The 23,337-nt window shown below is 45.0% G+C and overlaps 2 protein-coding genes across 8 annotated transcripts in view; one reads left to right on the top strand and one right to left on the bottom strand.

Annotated features, from left to right (window-relative positions):
* Positions 1 to 16,924, top strand: part of LOC149360697 (uncharacterized) — a 46,206-nt gene extending 29,282 nt beyond the window's left edge. For all 7 annotated transcript variants that reach the window (XM_089572480.1, XM_089572473.1, XM_089572476.1 and 4 more), the window contains exons 6-9: positions 2,393 to 2,429; positions 8,680 to 8,846; positions 12,724 to 12,844; positions 16,606 to 16,924. In XM_089572480.1, coding sequence (XP_089428606.1) covers positions 2,393 to 2,429; positions 8,680 to 8,846; positions 12,724 to 12,844; positions 16,606 to 16,689 — 409 coding nt within the window. In that variant the 3' untranslated portion in view covers positions 16,690 to 16,924. The remainder of the gene's footprint in view (positions 1 to 2,392; positions 2,430 to 8,679; positions 8,847 to 12,723; positions 12,845 to 16,605) is intronic.
* The window catches only part of LOC149360696 (26S proteasome non-ATPase regulatory subunit 6-like), a 139,817-nt gene that overhangs the window by 31,830 nt on the left and 84,650 nt on the right, over positions 1 to 23,337 (bottom strand). The gene's annotated exons all lie outside the window — the stretch shown is intronic.

Raw genomic sequence — 23,337 nt, 5'->3', positions numbered from 1 at the left:
AAAAGCATAGTATGTACTATTCCTTTGCACTACGACCCGCCGTGGTGGCTCAGTGGTTACGGCGCTTGGCTGCTGACCCGAAAGACGCGGGTTTGATCATGACCGCGGCGGCTGAATTTCAATGAAGGCGAAATTCTAGAGACCCGTGCACTGTGCGATGTCAGGGCACGTTGAAGAACCCGAGGTGGTCGAAATTTCTGGAGCCCTTCACTACGCCGACCCTCATAGCCTGAGTTGCTTCGGGACGTTAAACCCCAGTAAACCAAACCTTTGCACTACGGAACCGATGGGGATGAGCACATTTGTGTTCATATCCGTTCTCGTGGAATTTCTCCTATTTGCTCCTGGGTGGTGCTGTGTAACCATTGCTGATAAACACAAATGTCAAAGGGAAGAAACCGCTCGTGAGACAACCGTGAAACAAAGTACGATACTCAAAAAATACTTGCTGGCAAAGAAAGTGCTGGATAAGCCGACGTTGGAGTTCTGTAGGACGGCTAAATCTAAGATTAAAAGGGGAAAACTCCTTTGACAATTCCAAAGGCAGTGGTTCACTTTTCGAAGCTAGGGCTGAGTGCTGGAGGTCTAAGTGTTACAGGCAAAACACCATGGATCACGTTTGCTGTTGATGCATGCAAGACAGGGGAATGATAGCACATATTCTTATCCGGTACAAGACCCTCCAACCCTCATTGCATGATGCTTCCCAGGAATCCGCAAAGCACTAGGATTATAGAATAGCCAGGACATGCTCAATTTTCAAAAACTAGAGAAGTCTAAGAGAAGACTAGAGAATTGGTGGAGGATGTGAAGAGAGTAGTTTAGTAATGGGAAGAAAATTGGCAGTTAATCCGGAGATATTTAGCATGCTGGAAATTAATGGCTAGGTGACACTTTTCACCAACCCAATACCAAGGGGAGGCTAATAATTATCTGTCCGACCTGTTATACAAACCAGTTTGTTGGGAACCAGGACTGGAAAGTAAAGAGCTTTAAAAGACAGGCCAGAAACGTGGTTGGTAAGAACAGGATTAATTTGATGGAAAAAAAAAGCACTCTAGACCTGCAAAGATAACGGAAAAGGAGAATCTGGATGGTATCAATCTGTGATAACTGAAGAGATAGCGCCCTGCTGTCTGAAGCAAGAGCGGGGTGCGAAGCTACAAAATGAAATTGAGCCAAAGATATGACACACATGCAGTGTGTGGTTAATCCATTGAAACAATGGAACATGTAGTATGTGGCATTATCCATCTAGATGCCAATAGAGCCAGTCTCTCTCCCAGACTCTCTTGCAGTAGATGTTAGTAGAAAATGATTGCCAGATTGGTGGCTCAAAAGTAGGGGAGTGATGTTCAATATCTCAAAATTTGGACACCACAAAAGTCAGTGAAAAAAAAATTTCTGTATAGTAGTACTTGTAAATTGATTACATAAATGTTCTTTTGACTATCGAGAGGATCCTGCTGACAGGTTGTTCAACCACACCTCATTGAAATATTGGTGTCTTATAGCGTCTTCAATAAATGACACTGGCGTGCAGTTCTATCTTCGATAAATTGTGCTGATACTGCACTGGTTGTGGGGCAAGTGTGGTGCAAGTTTATCAAAGACTCAGTTAGATATACTAATAGTATGCTGGAGCACTTTTGGAAGCCTTGAACTTAGATGTGCTCCATGATAGAGCTTGTTTGAAAACGATGATGTGCAGTGGTGTTACCGCTGGGCCTTTGGTTCAATTTGGTTTGGTTTGCTTGTCCAGGCCGCACACTGGGACAGTCTTCGTGGCTTAAAGGTTCGGCTTGGGCCTTGACTGTGCTCTGTAAAGGTCTTGCAGAGCAGAAAAGTTAAATACATGAACATAAACTGCACATGAGATCGCATATGCAGATTAAAATTCTTTTTTTTTTCAATTACTAGCAGGACATTACAATATTAACACCTCTGGTACCTTTACTTTTTCGATAGGTTATAAAACAGGACAACGACATGACAGAACTACATTGCCCCTAAACTCAAGAATTAATTTTTTTCAGTACTCTTACTTTCCACGAACTAACTATAATTGATTGGAATAACCTCACTAACGATGCAGTCACGCAGAAATGGTTAAAATCTTTTGAAGAGCACCTGAAATAATGCACTGATATTGTTTTGCCTTTGTGTATGTGAAATTATGTACATGTACCCACCCTGCTAAGGCCTTGAACAAAGACCGCAGTGTGTATAAATAAATAAATAAACAAACTTGCTTGTTAAAAATTTTAAGTTGCGCGTTGCTGGGATGTGGGGATGCTGCTCTGTATGTCAGAATAGCTCTGTAGCACGGGTGTGGGAGCCTTAACTCGTGCACATCCTGATTTTTCTTTTTCTTCTTTATTTTTTTTCACAGGCTGAAGAAACTGGCTGCCAGTGCAAAGGCAAAACGGGTGAGTGCAGTGGCTTTGCTGCTTCCGACTTGCAATGGTGTTTGCTGGCAGCGACATTTACTTAGCTTTTAGATAAATCCCTAAAGATAAACTGATGTTACGAGTGTGCACCTGTTTGTGAACATTTCATGAAATACGTCCATGGCTAGTGGCTTTGCAATATACATATGAGTTACCAGCGGATGTGGTTTAGTTTGTGTAGTTGAATCTAGCTACAACAAAATTCATGGCACCTATGAAAAACTTCTTTGAAGTAAAAGCTAGATGTCATGAAATCGGACTACAGTAAAAGCTCGTTAATTTGAACCTTGTTAGCTCAAAAATCCACGATTCAGACTGCTGGTGCAGTCTCAGCCAATGCCCAGATAAATCTACGGCGTCTAGCGCTTGTCAATTCGGACACTGCTGGTCTCGCATCGATTAATTCGAATGAGTTCCCGAAGGGTTCAGGTATGACTGGCACGGCAAGTAATTGGCCAAATAGTCCTACTTAAACCTGAACTGAGTGCTGCGGAGCTGCTCGCGCACCTCCGATATGCGTGCGATGACAGGTGTGATAATGATTGGACGGCTCAGTCAGCCGAGCTCAGCTGCGTGCCATTTTGTGTGCTGATTGGCGCCTCGGTAGTCATTTTCTACCCAATTTTTTTTTTCTTGCTGCTTCGGCGCTCCTAGGAGGGGGGGATAGTTGTATTGTTACGAAGTAGATGATGAAGCGGGCTGTGGCGTGGGACAGAGTGCTCGCGCTAGGCCAGCGGCCGTTAAGATCATATTTCATCGGTCATCATGTCGCTCGGTTCCTTGGCTTGCCACCACGTACTATCAGTATTGCTTTATATTATAGGGCTTGTTGGCGGGGAATCATAAATACTGTGCATTGGCAGAATTTCCGTTTAGTCCGTGTTTGTTGTGACGGGGTTGTCCTGTTCTCTGGTGTTTGATTGCTTGGTGTCCAGTGTAGTGAACTCGTGTGGAGCTTGCCTTAAAAGAAAAAAAAAAGCAATAAATGGAGTGCCGTTGTGAGAACTCTTTTGATAGTTATTGGGGCTAAACTTTGCTGCCACTTCTTTGAGGTTAGTGCCATTTCTTTTTCGGTAGTGATTAAGGTAAGCAAGGTTATTTTTTGTGTGGTTTTAGTTGCTTTTCAACGTAACCTCAGCAGCTTCAAGCAAATGAGAGTGTATCATTGTATCCACATACTTGGCTGAAAAGAGGATGTAATTGTTGCTCCGTCCAAATACTTGGTCTAGTGGTGCTATTCTGTTTTGCGGAGAGATTTTCACCCTTGAGCCCAGCTTTCTCTGGGTGCGATGTTAAAGTAAGCCAACCCTCTGTCTAATGCCCACAGTTCCTTGCATTGGGAGGTTTCATTTTGCATAGGTAATTTCATGTTTTATTTTTATTATTTGCACGCCAATGACTGGAACATGCATTTCGAAAACCACCACCCCGTTTGGTGGACAAATCACTTCTGACTGAAATTGGACCTAAGTTAGTGAGCTGTGGACGAACTGACTGAGACTGCTTGAGAGCGAACCACTCTGCGAATGGGTGCCTTCTCTCTGGAGATCAGGGATGTGTAGCAGAGCAATACAGTTCGTGTACATGCATGGCTTGGCAAGCAGATGAAGGCCTTCTATAGCTCTTTGGATATTTGGTACCTTCAGCTTCTGCATAGGTGTAATGGCATCGGTGAATTTTGGTAAAAGAGCCAGCACCATGTCGCCTGTGTGTGCATTATAGTTTTCGAGTCACTGCAAAACTGTTCTTTGGTGCAGTCCTTTGGTAGTGTGCGACAGCATGAGATGGTCATTTGCCGTGGCAGCCTTAGCATGAGGACCTGCCAGCAGCAAGTGAAATCTTAGTTAAGAAAAGTTTCCTTCCGAATTTGTTTCACTATTGTCACGTTGTAGTGACGGCCGTCCAGCGGTCAGGAAGACAGCAACAAAGACTTTCAAACGAAGCTCTTTATTTGGGCTGACTTGCGCCCGCAAAAGAACTGAATCACTCGGCGGCGGCGCAAGCAACAAACATGCTCGTCAGTCGTCGAACTACGAATGCCCTCCGCTCGCGGCATCGCTCAGTTTAAAGCCAAGTAAAACTCTTGTTTGGGCGAGTTGGTTCATCTTTGAACGGGTACGTGCTTGCGCAAAGAAGACGGGACAACAAAGGAACACACACGACATGTACAGAGCGCAACTTCCAACTGGTTTATTTTCTTAGAAGGCAGTTACATTTATACCGGCACTGGGCAATCACAAGCTTAACAGGCAAATATATACGCACTTCATGTCAGCATCCCTCTGCCAAGTGTGCCACTATATAGCACAACGTGTAAAATTGATAACCCTCAATATAATAATAAAAAAAGACCATAACACAGACAAAAGGAAAGATGATGCATGAGGTGAACGATGAACATAGCAAAAAAAAAATCTCTTATCAAAAGCAGTGTCAAAGTAAATAAAAACAATAAAGCGGTCAATGCGTAAAATCTGCTTATCGTAGCAATAGCAGTGTCAAAAGGTAGGAAACAACCATAAGGTGCATTGTACTATAACTATATTATATAGAAGGTTATCAATTTTACACGTTTTGCTATATGGTGGCACACTTGGCAGAGGGATGCTGACATGAAGTGCGTATATATTTACATGGCTGCTGCTTCACTCGTGGCGCGTTCAGCAGATGCCAGAAAATATTAATCGCTGCCTCGGAAACGTTCGCCCTTCCTAGATTTGCAGTTTAGGTTCAGTGAAGTGGTGGCCAACTATATGTGTGTTTAAAAGCGAAGCTAGCTGCAACTCGTTCGCTGCCACAACTTGATGAAGAAACCGACTAAGGTAGCGAGACAGTGTTTTTTTGCAAAAACTTGGTTGGCATTCATTTCTCTGTTAAATTTGCCTGTTAATCTTGCGATTGCCCAGCACCGGTATAAATGTATCTGCCTTCTAAGAAAATAAACTAGTTGGAAGTTGCGCTCTGTATATTTGTCATGTGTGTTCCTTTGTTCTGTCCCATCTTCTTCGCGCGAGCACATACCCGTTCAAATTTAAAGCCGACAAGGAAGCTTCGAGATAATAGGTCAAAATTAACCACAGTAATCTGGAAAAACCTAGATGCAGCTCTTCATGGCTGTTATCAATCGAGATTAGTCAGGTCGCTTCTCGCGTCACAAACAAAGGTGATAATGCCCCTTTTCTGCGGCCTTGAGCGCAAACGAACGAACACTACAATGATACGTGGCACTATCCTCCTGTTCTCTCGCCTATCTCAGCAGATCCGTAAACACTGATGAGCACGTTTCATTGAGAAATTCGACAGTGTGTGTTGGCAAGCCATCTTTGTCGCTACACGTGAAGGACTGCACTTTTCTTGACAGCTACACGTGTCAGACCCTGTATCTCCTGTATCTCCTAGTTTTTTTGTTGTTTTTTCCCCTTGTGACATGTGTGACCAATTGTACTCATCCAGTTTCTTTTCTATTACCGTATTTACTCGCATAATAGGCGCACTCGCATAATAGGCGCACCCCGAACTTGGCACTGTGACCAATACTGTATTTACACGATTGCAAGCCGACGCCTCGCCGCCCCCCAGTCTTTATTTTAAGGAAGTTTTTGCTGAACTGACTACTAGTCTTCACTAGTGCTGCTGCCGTCGCAGCTGCTGCGGACCCACAGCATGTACAGCGACATCACGTAGAACAGCCGCACACAGTTTTCAGGGATGCTCACTTTAAATGTATGTTTGGAAAGCTTTATCTCTAGCCGGAAACGTCCCCGACTTAGGCCCGCGAAAACCTTGGCGCCTGGAGTCGAGTACGAAAATTTAGGCACGCCACAGTTGCAACTGCCGCACTTCTCGGCCACGTTGAATTTCCGACCTGCCGCACGCTTGCCGTGTTCGAGAGCAAACTCCCAGCCGTGTAGCTATTAAGGTGTCTGCCCGTCGAGCTAAAACAGCAACGCTCGGCGGCACAGCCACAAACCACGATAAACTAACGCGCTACCGCAGATCCCGGCACTTGACATCTTCCTCCGCGCTTGACAACAACAACAAAAAAGTGGAGCTGGTGATGCTGATGGCGATACAGATAGCGAAAGCTCGCGGCGGAGGAAAATGTTGATGGTGATGATGATGATAAGCTTGGCCTCGGGCACCCTCCGTGGGCGGTGTCTGAAAGCTCCTGTGTGCGTGTGTGGCCTCCGCGATCAAGCGCCCGTTGCGCGCAGCTGGAGCTGATTGTGGAGGCCTCGGTGCGTGCATTTCGATGGCTATTCCCGCGTGGGTTGTGGAAAGTTTCAGTGCGGCCCCTACACGGATTTTTTAAAAATATTTTCTTCGGGAAAACGGGGTGTGGCCCGTACACGAGTGCGTTTATGCGGCATGTTCAATCTTGCGAGTCTAAAAATTCCCGGAAATTTTACCCCGCGTAATAAGCGCACCCAAACTTTCAGTCGGATTTTCTGGAAAAAAAGTGCGCCTATTATGCGAGTAATTACGGTAAATCCTAGTTGTGAGTACAGCCCTGTGGTCTTAGAGCTATTTTCCTTATTTTCAGTCCAATACTAATGAAACTGTGCCACATTGCTCAGTTTTTTATACTGATTTCAACAATGAAATTACCTTTCTCATAAATTAGTCGGTTCCCAAGATAATTTTAGTTAGTCATTCGTTAGTACCTCGATGCAAAAAAAAATGCTGAATAAAAAACCATTTTTAATCCATGGCTACATAGTGTGATGAGTAGAGTGCAATAATCAAAGCCATTTTTCCCTTTTACCCTCATAAGTAATATTACAGTGCTTGGAATATCAGTGTTCAAGGTGTGAATGTAATGCATCGATAAACTTTGCAAAATTATAAATTAAGTGTGATTGAACAAATCTGCTTCGATTATTGCACACATTGTGCCTTCAGCTTCCCTTTGCAAGCAATATGACCTCTCTGTCTGTCCTAGATGTTGAGATATCAGCACACTAAGACAGCCAGATGTCCAAAATTTTCATGCCATTGAATTGTCTGCTGCTGTATAAATTCAGCCCTCACAATCTGAATTTAATATTATGGTCAAAATGTTGATTTCTTGCAGGAAAAAACTGGTACAGTTTGAAAATAATAGCTGTAGATTCCACAAATGCCATTTTTTGAAAATCAATTTTTTGGTCTGCCGCCGCGGTGGCTCAGTGGCTATGGCACTCTGCTGCTGACCCAAAAGACGCGGGTTCGATCCCGGCCGCGGCGGCTAGAATTTCTTTGGAGGAGAAATTCTAGAGGCCCGTGTACTGTGCAATGTCAGTGCACGTTAAAGAACCCCAGGTGGTCGAAATTTCCGGAGCCCTCCACTGCGGCGTCTCTCATAGCCTTAGTCGCTTTGGGACGTTAAACCCCATAAACCAACCAACCAATTTTTTGGTCTCAAAGACCGGTGTCCCCCCGTAAAGGGGCTGCGAAACACTGCCTGGGGGAATACCGGCTATACTTCAGGTGGGTTCTTTATGTCACACAGATGCTGACTTAAAAAGAATTACAGGAATCGATGCACAGGAACGGGAGTTATTCAGTGAAGAAATTTCAAAATACAAGCAAACAAAACGCTGCCCTCAACTCAATTTTGGCGGGGCTTCCCACTCCTCTTTTGCTCTCCCAATGACGGCACCTGGCGCAACCAATCAAAACAGCCAGCCAGGGCACGTCGCGGAAGTTTGTACCCCATGGTTGCCTGGTCTCTGTAACTCGTTCTTGCTGAGACTGGCAGCGTTGTTTCCATGCCAGAGCGCCCCTGGTGGTGTATTTTTATTTTACTTGCTTTGCAGGGCTTTTATCTCAGACAAACAAGTTGTTTTTGTTGATCTAATATAAAACGCAGACAGGTGACAAAATGTGTCTCTATTTATTCACACAATTTGCAGTATATTTACTGTTTGTCCGGTCATCAAGCTCGCGCCAGGTGATGTCATATCCGCTGCTAAAAACCTGCCACTGTGTGGCGACACCATCAGAGCCATGAAGTTGTTTTTGGGAGGACATTAAAATATTAAAAAACGGAATATACGCGGTATTACCGACGCTAATAGCACCATTTTAACTCACTTTATGCAATCAACAGGCAAAACAATTAACTAAGATTGTGTTTCTGGGCCCCCTTAATTGGTGTTCTTTGTCCGTTGTATGTGTGCTGTTTATCAGTGATCCAGCTCAGCTGGTATAACGATTCACCATTTGGCATGCATGGCCTGTTCTGCAGGCGCCAAGCCAGCGTGGCTCAGTGGCGAGGGGCAAGAAGAAAGCCGCGGATGAGCCAGCCAGTTCAAAGCCGCGGAAGATGATGCGCAAGGCGAGCATGCACACACCGACCATGACACGCCACATGACTGGCAAGATGCCCGTGGTGACACCCAAGTTTGACATCCGGTGAGTGCCTCCCTCTGTGTGCCAAGAAAGACGTCGGAGAATGTTTACTACATGCGAGTCGGAGCGAAAGCACGGATTTGTCCTATGTAGAAGACGGCGGTGAGCAGGCAGTGCCGCGGGATGGAGCAGATGGAAGTTGATGAAGACGACGCTCTCCAATGCACAGCACAAGAGTGTGGTGCAGTTTAACACGAAGCGTGTTGGCTGCGGCAATAGCCTAGGTCTCTCGCTGAGCGGCCCTTAAGGGGGGACACTGGTCTTGAAAAAAAAATTTTTATTAATGAAGTCACAGTTACGAAATCTTCAGGGAATATGCATTTTTGTGTGCCGATTCTAAATATGTCATTTAATTTCATGTAAAACAATTTCTTGAGCACTTATGTAACTTTTATGCTAGTATTTTGCGGAGAGTTTTGAAGAAAATTTGCTGCGGGAAACTCGCTGAAATGTATGCCATTGGGTTCTCTTGACACCAAGGAATGCAGTAAGGGTAAAATTATCATCCTGCCAAATGACATATCTAGAATCAGCGCACAGAAATACATGTGCCCTGAAAATTTCATAACTATGACTAGATTAATAAAATTTTCTTTTTAAGACCAGTGTCCCCCCTTAAAGGATATCTGTTCGCACAGCCGCGGGTGCGACTCCCAGTCTTGGATATTGATTCAATTCCTTTGTCTCTTGTTCATGGTTTGGCCTCTAACTCGGCTGAAGGTCAAATTTGCACGGTCTACGATTGAAGTCCCAGGTCCTGTAGTGAAGCTTTCGCTTCAGAAACACGCCAACACTTCTTTTATCTCACTAGCTCAGAGCATGGTTCAGGTGTCTCGAGGCGAAACGCACAAGTCGCCCATGTGCTGTGGGATGTCAGTAAATGTTAAAAAGCCTCGGGTGGTTGAGATTATGCGGAACCCTCCTCTACATTAGGCTCCTTAAACCATTAACCATCCTTCTACTTGCAAACAGTGCTCACTGGGAATATGACTGCCTAGGCAGCAGTGAAAAAAAAAATGCAAACAGTCTGCTGCCAGTCTATTTTTGACTTGCTATTGGGCTACCGGTTATTGTGTAACCACCACTGAAGAGCAAGCAGTTTGGTAGACCACTTGGTCGGAAGACGAGATGGCTATTGTTTATCCTGTTTTGTCCTTGTGTCTCCCTTTATGCTTTGTTTTTGGTGTCATGTACTCATAAGCACATGCAAAACAGTTGTGGTTTTGTGAGACTTATAACTGTATTGCACGCAGTGGTGCTATCATAGTTGTTTCTTGCTTCTGGGAGAAAGTGTTTTGGCAAAGCACACTGCCAGACTCAATGAGGGATCTAATACCTACCAGTAAGCTATTGGCTGCTTTGGAGGAATGCTCTGTGCCAGAAGCACCTTGGCAACCTCTCCTATGCAGTGTTTCCCGGGCAGGAATTGCACTTGTTCCAGAGGTATAGCACTGCTTAAATAAACGAACACACAGCTGGCATGCATGTGAAGATACTGCGTAACGTAAGTGGAGCTTAGGTTGTACATTTTATGCCCAAGATAAGAGATCTAGCTCCCTGTGCATGGCGGTGTAAAGAGCTGCAGTCATTGTCGTCTGCACACTGCTGGGGGAATTTCATGCCTGGTCCTGGAGAATTTACCTACCTTAAATCACTCGTTCAGCTTATACTCCAGTCATTTTGCAAACAATCTGTGGAAACAGGTTTCAGGGGCGAATTGAGACAGGGAGAAAAATATTTTCTTGATCTCTTCCAGGGGTGGGAAGTGACTTCATGAGCACTTGTCTTGCGAAGGCCAGCTGATGTGACGCTCTCTCCTGAGTCTCTTTTTTTTCCTCCATGGTCATGAAGCAGTCGTGAAGCGCTGTTATGTGCGGAGCAATGTCAGGACTGCGACGGTGTGGCAGAGAAGTTTGTTGACTGCCTCTCAAGGAAATTCTGCCTGAGACATGCCACGGATAATGTGCAAGCTGTTAGTGACGTAGTATGACGAAGGAAACTGCATATGCAGGCAACCTGCTGGCTGAGATTGTCTTAGTTTGACTGCCCCTTTGATTTGCCTGTGAGGCCATGCATGCAAGATCCTATTCTCCATCTCAGCAATTCCGTGCAGCACTACCAAAGCTACATTGAGTGCTGAGGTGACATTCTGTCACCGCAGAATGCAGTGCCAGTAGAAACTGGGCATATAGGATAGCATGCACTAAAAAGAATGGCGTACTTTTTAGTGTACGTGTGTAAAATGCTATTTTAAATCAAGCCTTACCGTATGCTCGCGTTACGCACACTGTTTCCAGAGTTCAGCGTGTGTGGTTTTTGTGTATGCTAAATTGTTTGTAAATGGACTCTGCCCTTCTAAGCAGGACCCTTCATTCCGGGCTGAATTTGTCGTTGCTACTGCTGTTGTCAGTGCATTCATTGGCCATAAATTTGGCACTGAGCTTTTGCTTCGTCTTGTCTCGCCTGTAACAAAACGTGCAAGCAATAAATTTGCCTCATTTAGAATGACTATTCTGCCTCTTCTAGACCTAGAGAAAAGCATTGGTTTATTGCAACAAATGGTTCCCTTTCTAAAAACCTGATTGCGTCACTAGGTTGAGCTTATCGTTGCATCTCTGTTTCCATACAGTGAACTGAATGTGCGAATGCGACAAATGGTGCAACATCCCGCAAAATTCTTGGGTTTAGTGTACGTAGCGTGGATACACTTATGGTGCATAGAGAATGTTGATTTACGCACTTTTGTAACCATACCTGCAAGGCATATACAATAGTGGTTTTTTTGGTTCAAAATGAATTCAAAGCGAGTAGCAATTTTCTTCGAATAAGTTCGAAGCAGATATTTAAAATAGTTCTAGCACACAAGAAAGGTTGAATATTGCATCAGGCATTTGCAAAACTCTAATTTTTTTAACACACAGGGCCATTAACTGAAAGAAAGGAGAGAGTATGCATTGAAGCTGTGTAGACTGTGCAAAAATGGCAGTCAGAAATTGGGGGAGTCGACCTGCATGCACAGCTGACGTATTTGTGGGGTGCGAAACCTGTCTGGGATCTCAGACTGCTGCTTTTAATGCAATTGTGTTGTTGTGCAGCTATTGCTTTTAAGCGACGACTCCTGCTATAAGCAGGCGCATGCACCGCACGCCAAATGCCACCCCGCGTCACGTGACGGAAAAGGGTGCCCATCTCCATGTGCCTCCAAAAACACGCAGCAAGAGTCCCGAAACGTTATTCACTCAAGGCTACTACTTCGAGATTTTGAACAGCAAACATTAGGATCGAATTGAATATCGAAAACTTTACTATTGGACAGAACATTCTGAATTTTCGAATATTTGCACATGCCTACGCCATGAGCAGACAACACACAGACGGCAAGGCACAGAGGAATGCATTTAACGCGCTCTCCTGATTGGCTGAGAGGTCACCACCTTCCATAGTGCTGCACGGAACTTATGAGATGGAGTATAGACCCTTGCTGTGCAGTGGGTGTATGAGAGGGGGTTTCTGTCTACCTGAGCAGTTCAAAAGTTATCGGTCCAAGGTACTGGAGACCAGGAATTTCCTTGAGGCATTTAGATGTTAACCAGCATTCAATTTTTTTTTTTTTCACAGTATAGTGATCCATCTTAATTGCTTGAGTGAGCAAGCTTTGTATATAAATGGAGTAAGGCCTCTCCAAACTGCTATAAAGTACTCCTAAGGGCGTTGTTGGAAAAATTGCTCCAAATCATGGTTTGACAGTCGCACCACTGGGCTGTGAAATTCGTGTTTGCTGTGGTGTTCTGACTTGAAGATGCAACATGCTTCGTGATATGGTGCCAGCTATCTGCAGCAGCTTTTTCATATCCTTGTCTCTGGTGGCTGGGGAGTGCAGGAAGAGGCCGGCAACGGCACGCAAGGCCCGCCAGGGGGAGACCCTTCTGTCCCTCTCGGGCAGCCCCGTCCACAGCAAGGCGGTGGAGGCCCCCATCCATGTGCACCTCAACAACGGAAAGGTGGGCGGCTGTCACTCAAGCATGGAGGGACGCCTTTAGATGTGTGCTTCCTTCTGTAGACATATATAAGTGAAAGCTCGTTAATTCTCCATAGAGATCTGTGTATAAAAAAGCCCGTTTATTGGAAAGCGAGCTGGTTCCGCTACGGATAATTCGAACTACCCGCCGCCGTGTCTGGGTGGCTTGGCACACAGCACGGGGCAAAAAAAAAAAAACTTTCCGCATGGTTAGAGGCTGCGCACGTCGTTAACGGGGACAGAAGATGGAACCAGCCTAAATGGCGCCATCACCGGTGCGGCGGCCGGCGGTGCCAGAGGGTAGGGGTTCGTGGCCGCGGCTGCCTACCCTCTTTTCCGCGCAACCTCCGGAACTCGCAACTAAATGCTTGTTATTTCAAGCCCTGTTAATTCGGAAGTACGGATAAGTACTGTCAGCGCGGTCCCAGCCAACACCCATGAAGACTATGACTTCGGGCAGGCGCTACAATTAAATTACGTGCCGAAACCTTTTTTTTTCTTTGCGAGTGTCGTCCATCTTTCCACCCATCAGTTGCCAACGGAAGCACGCGGTCAGCCGCGATCATGACACCAGCTTTTAGCATATCGTTCGCTGCAAAAGGCGTTTGCTGCTATCGCGCATTTCAATGATTGAGTGGCAGTACACGGCGTCCGCCCCAATCGCCCATGGCACCATAAGGCGAACCTATGCTGAAAACGAGGCTTGCGCAACCGGACAAGCTCTGGCACTCTGCCAAGTTTGCTTCCCCCCTTGCTATGAAGAGCAAGGGGGGAAGCTATAGAGCTAACGTCAAAAGTAAACACACGATGATGTTATCGCTGCGCAGCATCTTGGAGCGCCGCCAAGAAATGCGTTGTGTACCGTGATGGTGCGAAACGGAGACTGGCGCTTTCTTTCTTTTTTTTCAAATTTTTAGGCGAAATTCGGGGGTGGGTGGGTTCATTATGCGAATGGGTTCGTTACGCGAGTAAATACAATACAAATACCGTAATGCAAATGGTTCTTGTTAGTTTTTTCCCGGCCATTCGATAATTCGAACATCGGATAATTCGAACTTTTTTCCCGGTCCCTTGAAGTTCGAATTAACGAGCTTTTACTGTATATGGATAACAAATCTGGCATTGGAAGTGGAGGAATGGTGTGAATGTTCACTGTGGTACTAGTGTGCCAGTGCTGTTCCAACAGCCACAGGTTTGAAACTTATCCCCCCACTGCAGTGGTGAATGGCGTTTTAAGACTGACTGCGCATGTTGTAATTACATGTGCGAGTAATAAATCAGGTAGAACATAGAATATTCGTGATGGTTTTGCAGAGCATATTTGAAACCCCCCCCCCCATTTGTTCACTGTGGCTTTCATAGATGACTTTTTGCGCTGAAACATTTCATAGTGCTCATCTTCGCAAGAAAGCACCTTTTTGCAGTTGCTTTTGTAAATTCTTAGGAATAGTTTAAAATGGCTGTGCTTTTTTTTCTGTAAGTTTGCATAGCAGCTGCTCGCTTGTTTTCTTCCTGATCCTAATGTGAACTTACTAATCAGAGCAGAGTGTCTAAGCAGAGTACTAAGCAGTGTGTCTTCAAAAATTTTCTGCTGCAAGTTTTCTGAAAGGAGAGAAGTCTTTACGGCTAAGTTGCTCTTAATCAAGTGTACAACTCCTGTCCACATGCACTTCGTTTTGCCCCATTGTGTCCCAAATATTGACATTAGCAGGTTTATGCTGGTGTTTACCTGGACGCTGTTGTGTCATTCTCGCCATTTGACCATCGCGGTGGCTCAGTGGTTCTGGTGCTCGGCTGCTGACCCGAAAGACTTAGGTTCGATCCCGGCCGCAGCAGTCTCATTTCGATGGAGGTGAAATGTTAGAGACTATGCGATGTCAGTGCACGTTAAAGAACCTCAGGCGGTCGAAATTTCCAGAGCCCTCCACTACGGCGTCCCTCCTAGCCTGAGTCGCTTTGGGACGTAAAACTCCATTAACGATAAACCATTCTTGCCATCTACTGGAATCCATGCTATGGTGTAGATATGTTTCATGCCTTCAACGCATGTTGACTTCCAGACCATGGCCCCGACATTGTCAAAGTAGCGTCGACTGCTTGACGTACACTGCACAGTGCTACGCGAGTCTTCCGAGTGCTTGCAGATTCCGTAGTGTATACGTGCTCCCTCATTTGTGCACAGGCCTCAGTACCAAGGTGATCAAAGTTCACTTGGTGCTTTTTTATTTCTTTGCTTCCATTTTCTGACTTGAGGAGGACAGCCACATCAAAATAGGAGGACTGGATAGTGTGCATGTCATGCCTCACACGGCTGTTCGAAACACTCTGCTTTGGTGTAGTTTCGTGGTCCCAAACGCGGAGGCTGATGACCTAAAGTGCATTTCATTCTTAAAGGAGAAAACGAGCGTAGCCATTCATTTTTCAGCGAGAGCTGTCAGTTCCTCGTTTCCCAATATCATGGCGTTGGTGGCGTAGTCCGTGAACGAATGAGATTGAGACAATGAAAAAGGAGGGGACTGAAACGAGCATGATGTGTGGCGAGAAGAGCGAGCGGCTCATCCACATCATGAATTGATCCACATGAGTAGTAAAACCGTTAAGGGGGGGAGATGGTCTTAGAAATAAATTTTCATTAATAAAGTCACAACTATGAAATCTTCAGGGAACACGCATTCTTGCATGCTGATTCCAAATATGTAATTTAAATTCATGTACAACAAGTCCTTGTGCACTTATGCAATATGTTAGGTAACTTTCGCCAAGAGAGTGAAATAAATTCTACTGCAGGGAACTTGTTAGACTGCATGCCATTGGTTTCTCTTGACATCAAGCTATGCACTAAGGGTAAAATTATCATCCTGCCTGTCATAGAAGGCGAGTTATAGGATATTGAAATAATCAGCTTCCTCCCGTTTGGGAAGTGGCAAATTCAAAACCCTGTAACTCAACTTCTATGATAAGCAGGATAATCATTTTGTGCTTATTGCATAGTTTGATGTCAAGACAAGCCAGTGGCATGCGTCCTAGCAAGTTTCCTGCAGGAATATTTATTGAAAGCTCTAAGCAAAAGGTTACATGAAATATCATTGTAAGTGCACAAGGACTTGTTTTACTGAAAATTAAATCACATATTTGGAATCAGCATGCAAAAATAGATGTTTGTTTAAGATTCCATTATTGTGACTTCATTAACAAAAATTCTTTTTCTAAGACCAGCTTCCCCCCCTTAAATGAAACCACTGCGATGCCATGGAGATATTGGGCTTTTATACAGTATTTGGTGGCAGCACAAGACTGCCGAGCAGTGCATTCAGTGGCAACAGAGACGAAACGTCTCAAACACAAATCCCCAGATGCATTACTCTTGTCTTTTCACTCCACAGACTACAAGTAGCACTCATTGCTGAAACGCGTGTTACTAGTAGTAACTCTCCTGTGAAATTCGTCTGCTTTTTTTTAGTTTTCACTTACTAATATTGCCACACTGCTGACACTCTGCCGTTGCCACCTGGAAGCCGAACCTTGTCTCCCAGCGTGTGGCCGAGCGTCTTCTTTGTCGTGAATGAGCTTGGCAGTTCGGCGAACCTCGTCCTAGAAAACGGCTGTGCTTCACGCTTCCTGCTGCGTTTGTCGGTGACAATATGTCATTCACCTTTTTGAATCCTCGTCTTTCTGGACGCTTTAGAAAGTGCTCTCTTCTGGAGTGCCTGTCTATTCTTAACACTGCACCTGTGTCTTTTTCAGGTGGTGAAGATGATGGCTGACCCAAACAGCAACTCGTCGGTGGAGAAACTGTGCAAAGCCATCCAGGAGTTGTGCAAAAAGTGATGGAAGCAATCGTAGAAGCTCTTACCGCGTCAGTGGCCTGCCTTCCATGGGGCACAAAAGAAGGAACTGGCATCTTTTGCAGTTTTTTTAATATGTGCATGCATCTTGCGTAATTGGCTCCGAGTACTGCCGAGGTGCAGTTGTTTGCTAAAGGAAAATTGAGCCTGTGTTTTTAATTTCTTTTACTTTTCCACAAGTGCTTCAGTGCCGCAAATAAATCATGCAGAAAGCCACACTCTTGTCTCCCACTGAAAGTTGTTCTTATTGTGGGGTGATCTGGTGGTCGCAAGATAAAAGGTCATGAATTGTTTTTCTTAGGCATGAAAGACATTTTATAGCAGTACCTGTGGAAGCTCTCCAGGATTAAAGGGGCTGTGAAACACTGCCTGGGGGAATACCGGCTATACTTCAGGTGGGTTCTTTATGTCACACAGATGCTGACTTAAAAAGAATTGCAGGAATCGATGCACAGGAACGAGAGTTATTCAATGAAGAAATTTCAGAATACAAGCAAACAAAACGCTACCCTCAACTCGATTTTGGCGGGGCTTCCCACTCCTATTTCGCTCTCCCAATGACTGCACCTGGCGCAACCAATCAAAACAGCCAGCCAGAGCACGTCGCGGAAGTTTGTACTCCATGGTTGCCTGCTCTCTGTAACTCGTTCTTGCTGAGACTGGCAGCGTTGTTTCCATGCCAGAGCGCCCCTGGTGGTGTATTTTTATTTTACTTGCTTTGCAGGGCTTTTATCTCAGACAAACAAATTGTTTTTGTTGATCTAATATAAAACGCAGACAGGTGACAAAATGTGTCTCTATTTATTCACACAATTTGCAGTATATTTACTGTTTCTCCGGTCATCAAGCTCGCGCCAGGTGATGTCATATCCGCTGCTAAAAACCCGCCACTGTGTGGCGACACCATCAGAGCCATGAAGTTGTTTTTGGGAGGCCATTAAAATATTAAAAAATGGAATGTACGCGGTATTGCCGACGCTAATAGCACCATTATAACTCACTGTATGCAATCAACAGGCAAAACGGTTAACTAAGATTGTGTTTCTGGGCCCCTTTAAGGGTATGCTAATAAGGGAGTAATTACTCATTGACATCCACTCAAGTGTAGCCATAAGGCTACAAAGGAAAGCTATACAGCTTTCTCAGAAACTTCGCAGTTAAAGAAAAATTCGTCCTGGTCCGGGGTTCGAACCCGGGACCACCGCTTCACCGGAGCAGTCGCTCTATCGATTGAGCTAACTGGGACGGCAAGCTTATGGTAGGGCGAGAGCGAATTGATCAATAACTCGAAGTGGGAACAGTGGTGGGAACAAGTGGGAACATTTCGAAGTGGAAACTCGAAGAGGGAACTCGAAGTGGAAACTCGAAGTGGAAACTCGAAGTGGAAACTCGAAGTGGAAACTCGAAGTGGAAACTCGAAGTGGAAACTCGAAGTGGAAACTCGAAGTGGAAACTCGAAGCGGAAACTCGAAGCGGAAACATTTGGTCAAGGGTATGCAAATTTACGAAATTTGAAGTTTAATTCGATTCACGCCACACTTTTACTATTCGAACGTTCAAAATGTAAAGAAAATACGAACTTATTCTTCTACCCTACAATCGGCTGCCAGCACATGGCCAAAAACCGCACGCTCGGTGATGACAGAGCCTTCCCAACAAACACAAAACCTCCTCAAAATCTCCCAAAAATGACCCATCGGGACATCTGGAATCTCCCCAGGAGGTGCTCATTTTTCCCGAACACATCTAAAAAACGTCCTCACAACTAGCAATGTCCAAAAAGTTGTGCGTCCCACGAAAAGCCCCAAAAGGTTAATGCTCGATTTCTCAGCTCTGGTTCAATAAAATTATTCCTCCTTTTTCATGCAGCCTGCAAGCATCCAAGCGCACATATGTGCCAAATTTCAGGTGCATACTTACGTTACAGGTGGTGTAATCCACCTTTCCAATCGTCTGAATGCGTGCTGGCTCGGCCTTCTGCACTTATCCGTTTACGTGAAATGTCCTAGCATTTTGCACACAAAGGAAATATGAACTCAAAAAGTCACCTGATTTGGCCCATATAAGAGCAAATAGCAGCGCCATACAGAAGTAATTTCAGTTTACGAGCAGTGCTCTTCGCACGAATTGCATCCTGTCGTCCATGCCGGCGACCGCACCATACACCACCACAATCAAAATGCATTCATGTTTCAGTCAAAGAAAAACAATGCAGACCGAATTGAAAGTCCGTGCCGAACAAAACTTGCGTTCAACGGCGTAAATCTGAATGAATACAAACAGCAGACGCAAACGTATGCACCATTTAATACACAGTGTACATAACACTACGGCGCCATGCATATAATGATGGCCACTTTTTTCTCCAGCCCTGAGAAATCTGCAATATGAAGCAAGTAAAACAGAATACCTAGGCTGAAAGTTGATGCACCTTAAACGAGCATTCTAAGGGCTACAAAAGCAGATATGCACATGCAAAATGTAAAGAGCAACTTGGTGACAAAAGAAAAGACGAGATGGGCGTACGCTGCAGACATGCAGTTTCTGGTCACGGATTTTCTTCAAGTTGAAACCCCCCTCACGCTTAGAGACTCGGAGCAAGCTTCAGCGACGTGTTATCAAAACAAAAAAAAATATTAGTTCTACTAGGCGAAAATAAAAAGTGCGAAAAGGACCTGCAGTATGCTTAAATAAATTAATTAAATAAAAAATTAAAACGTCCCCAGGATTCCGGCCCATGCGCCTCGGAAAACCGGTCGCGCCATCTCGCGACAGCCGGCGGCGCGTAACTGAGTGCCGATGAAAAATAAAAAAATCAATATCTCGTTACGCATAACAGTTACAAGCAAGCTCTGACCCTGAGGGGTTAAATACCTCATAAAGTTTCATCACTGTGGCTTAAATATTGCGTTTACCCTGCGCGATTAGATATGGACGCATGAAGCCTATGACGAGGTCACGAAAAAAAAACCACTTGCCCTCACTTGATCACTCACCGCTGCCCTGATTTGCAATATATCGGCCTGCTCTAGGAGCTTTAGGTAGCGAAATGTCCCATCTTTTAATAGATGTAAAGTATTTTACATTTGAAAGAGGCAAATTTTTTCCCTGGCTATTTTTCTATTCATCATGCATCCTCAGCATCGGCAAGAAACGTGTGGCGCCCTCTCTCGGTGCGTTTGGCTAGGCGCACGTCTACGCTTTTTAAGCATGAAATGCTTTTAGCCCCCGTTGTCGGCAGTGTGGTGACGTCACGCCGAGACCGAGATCCACTCATCCGGGCATTGAAATCCACTCATCCGGGCACTGAAATCCACTCATCCGGGCACTGAAATCGAGTCATCCGGGCACTGAAATCGAGTCATCCGGGCACTGAAATCGAGTCATCCGGGCACTGAAATGGAGTCATCCGGGCACTGAAATCGAGTCATCCGGGCACTGAAACGAGAACATCCGGGCACCGTACGAGACTTAACGAGATTTAACGAGACTCTCTAAGCCCTCCTACGCGACCGGCATGCAAGCAACGGTTGGTCTCCAAACGAGTCACAAAAAATAACTGCTGCCAGTGCCTTCTCAATGTTTATCAAGATATCAGTCGCGCTGTGCGTTTGATAATGCACGGAATTATAATTTCCGATTTCTAATAACGCCTGCAAAAAGCACATAAATGCCACGTACACTTCGTTGTCGTACGTGATCTCTTAGGGGCTTCGCGCATCGAAGCAAAGCTGCGCAGGTGCACAGGGGCCCGGGGGAGAAGCGCTGCGTTCAAAGGGCAAGGCATCGCGCCGAACGGGTGGTGGCGTTCCTCCCTTGCTTTACGGTGCGGTTCGGGTGTCCACCGAGATGGCAGAGAATTACTGCGCCATTTCCTTTCCTCAAAAAACCAAATGGCAAGGCATCGCGCTGAACGGGTGGTGGCGTTCCTCCCTTCCTGTACGGTGCGGTTCGGGTGTCCACCGAGATGACATTAGGCCCGTAAACATTGCATGCTTACTCTACTCTCGGTTACGGGAGAGGCAGAGATTTTTTTTTGCTTGCTTTTGGGAGATCAAATCATGATTTGTGCATGCGCGCGTTTATTAAAAGTGTCCCCATCGGATGTAGGCGCACAAACATGGGCCGCTACAAGAAAGCGCTCGCCATGTATGGGTATAGAGAGGATTATAAGGAAACTCTGGAGCTTTACGGATACATTTTGCGCATGTGATTTCGAAGTTTTTGTTGCGTTAATGTCTCCCCTGCTGTAATGCCTAAAACAGGCGATGCAGGTACTAAATAAGTAAATACTATTTCAAACGCTTACAGTGGCTACTTGAGGATGAGTGATAGTGGAATTGTGTGCGCATCAACAATACAAAGCAACGAAATTTAGGTATTAGCGCATTAATCGCTACGTCTTATAAAGCTCAATAGCGGTCAGCTCTTCGAAAGTTTAGGCGACGTGGTCAAAATGCAGCAGGGATGCGTTGAAGTCAGTGTACCTCTGTAGTCTATTTATTGAATATAAAGCTATTTCTGTAAGGGATACAAGCTCAAGCCGAATTCGTTTGGCTACTTCTTGTACTTCTGTCATCTGTACATATATATGCCCATAAACCAAGGAGGTTCCATAAACTTGTATGTTGCAAGTACTGCAGGATTCTATGCAAGGAACCTGGTGCTCCGTTTTGTGCTTGTTTCACGACTGTGCGCATTAGGCAATTTGTCCAATGTAACAATTCGTAGTATGGTAATTCACAGCATTTCTTCTAGGTTGTTAAAGTGCCTCCAATTACTCGATCATTCGCCGTCGCTAAGGGCTTTGCCATTGCCGTAATCGCTGCTAATTTCCACGTTCATGTCAAAAGTGTGTGCAAACTATGAAGCGATAACGAAGAGTTCATAGAACGGCATGTTGTGAGCTATTCTGACAAATTTGCCATTTGCTGTGCAGGAAGCTACGCCTTTTCCCAAAGCTGCAACCCAGAGGCAAATCCAATTTAAATTTTATGATTATAATTCCCATTGAATTGAGAAGTAAACGCCGGCCAAATAAGTTCTTGTACGATAACACGACGTTTCAAAACTGGCTCTGTTTCTGCTTTAACGCGGCCGCTGGGCGCTCCAACCGGGCCACTTGCGCAATGCGCCGCTCGCACTCTCCATTAGCGACAGGACGCTACGTGCACGCGGCCTTGAATATGCAGTGAATTTACGCGTGTTGTAAATTTGTACAACAATGCTTAGGCACTCGGTTGCGAGCGGCGCGAATTTGATTCTTTTTTGTATTTTGTGAATTGTGTACAAAGCTTCCCCGTCTTTTCTGCCGGTCGCTTTCCCCCCTACTTTTCCTCGCTATCCCCTCCCTGTGACTTCCGCCGGCTGTGAATTCCGTGAATTCCGCCGGCTGCAGCTCTCGTGCTTCCTTTTTGTATTTTTTGTCATTAAACGATTGCTACTACTTCTTGAAGGTGCGACTGCGGGCGCGTTGCAGAGGCATTTTAAGCCCACATAAGGTCGACCGCAGGGTCACGGAACTTAAACCATGGATGTAGGAAAAGGGAGTGGTTCCCAGAGAACATTCAAAAATCTCTTCCTTCATGACTCAAGTAGAAGGCTTCTGCGCAGTTTGGTTCTGTTTCCACCACAATAGTGCCGTCAAAGCAGTGGTCGCTAACGCGTTACTTTTTTCGGTAACTTAGTAACGTAGTCGTTATACATTTCGGAACTGTAACGGGTAACTTACTTACGTTAACATTTTTTGGTAACGTGAGGTGTCACGTTACTAGAATATTGTCCGCCTCCGCCTCTTTTTCAAAAAAAAAAACGCCGAAAATGATTTTGCAAATAAACAAAATATACAGGTGTTCTCGACGACTCGTGTAGCGGCTCGCATGCATGCCAAAAAATACCTGCCCTTGACGACGCACTCAACTTAAAAAAAAGCACGAACACGCAGTCACACACTTGTCTCTATTCCCAAACCACTTACGCACACTACTCTCTAAAGAGTGGACGCATGCCAAGCCACCAATGGACCATTTGCAGAAATCTGTAAGTCAGTTTCTGCGTAAGCTTGTTTTCCAACTAAAAGGTCTCTTTCAAAGGCGACACTTTCGCATTCTTTGTGAAAGCAGTTCCCTCTTCTGAGCAAACTCAGGAATGTCGCCAGTTGACTTCAAGATGGCCCCAAGAGAGTCGTCGAAATAGTACAATGGTACAGCACAGAAAAGGAGATTCCAGTCAACCGGCTGTTTCTATCTGCAACTGCGCCTACATTTCTGGTTATTGCGAGCGAAGCTGACCTTGAACACCTTGACGTAAGCACTCGCATTTTTGCGATAATTATGCAGGTCAAGTAAAAAAAAATTGTTTTGGTGCGCAAAATTATTTTTTCCGGAACTATGACATTTAAGCATTTCTTTATTGCTGCACGATTTCCGCGTAATTTCGTAAGCAGAAGCACACCAGAATTCCTGTAAATTTGTTTAGTTCCGCTGTTTTCTTTGTGAAGTTGGAATTATATGAAGTATGAGCTTTACAAAATTGTTATCTTGAGTTCTTACAGCGAATACACAGTGATTATAATTTATGGTCATTGAGTAACGGCAATGTAACGTGCGATACTTTTTTTTTTTCGGTAACG

This window comes from Amblyomma mixtum, chromosome 2 (assembly GCF_055824585.1).
Source record: "Amblyomma mixtum isolate Tamu chromosome 2, ASM5582458v1, whole genome shotgun sequence".
Taxonomy (NCBI): Eukaryota; Metazoa; Arthropoda; class Arachnida; order Ixodida; family Ixodidae; genus Amblyomma; species Amblyomma mixtum.
This window is presented reverse-complemented; position numbering and strand designations above follow the sequence as displayed.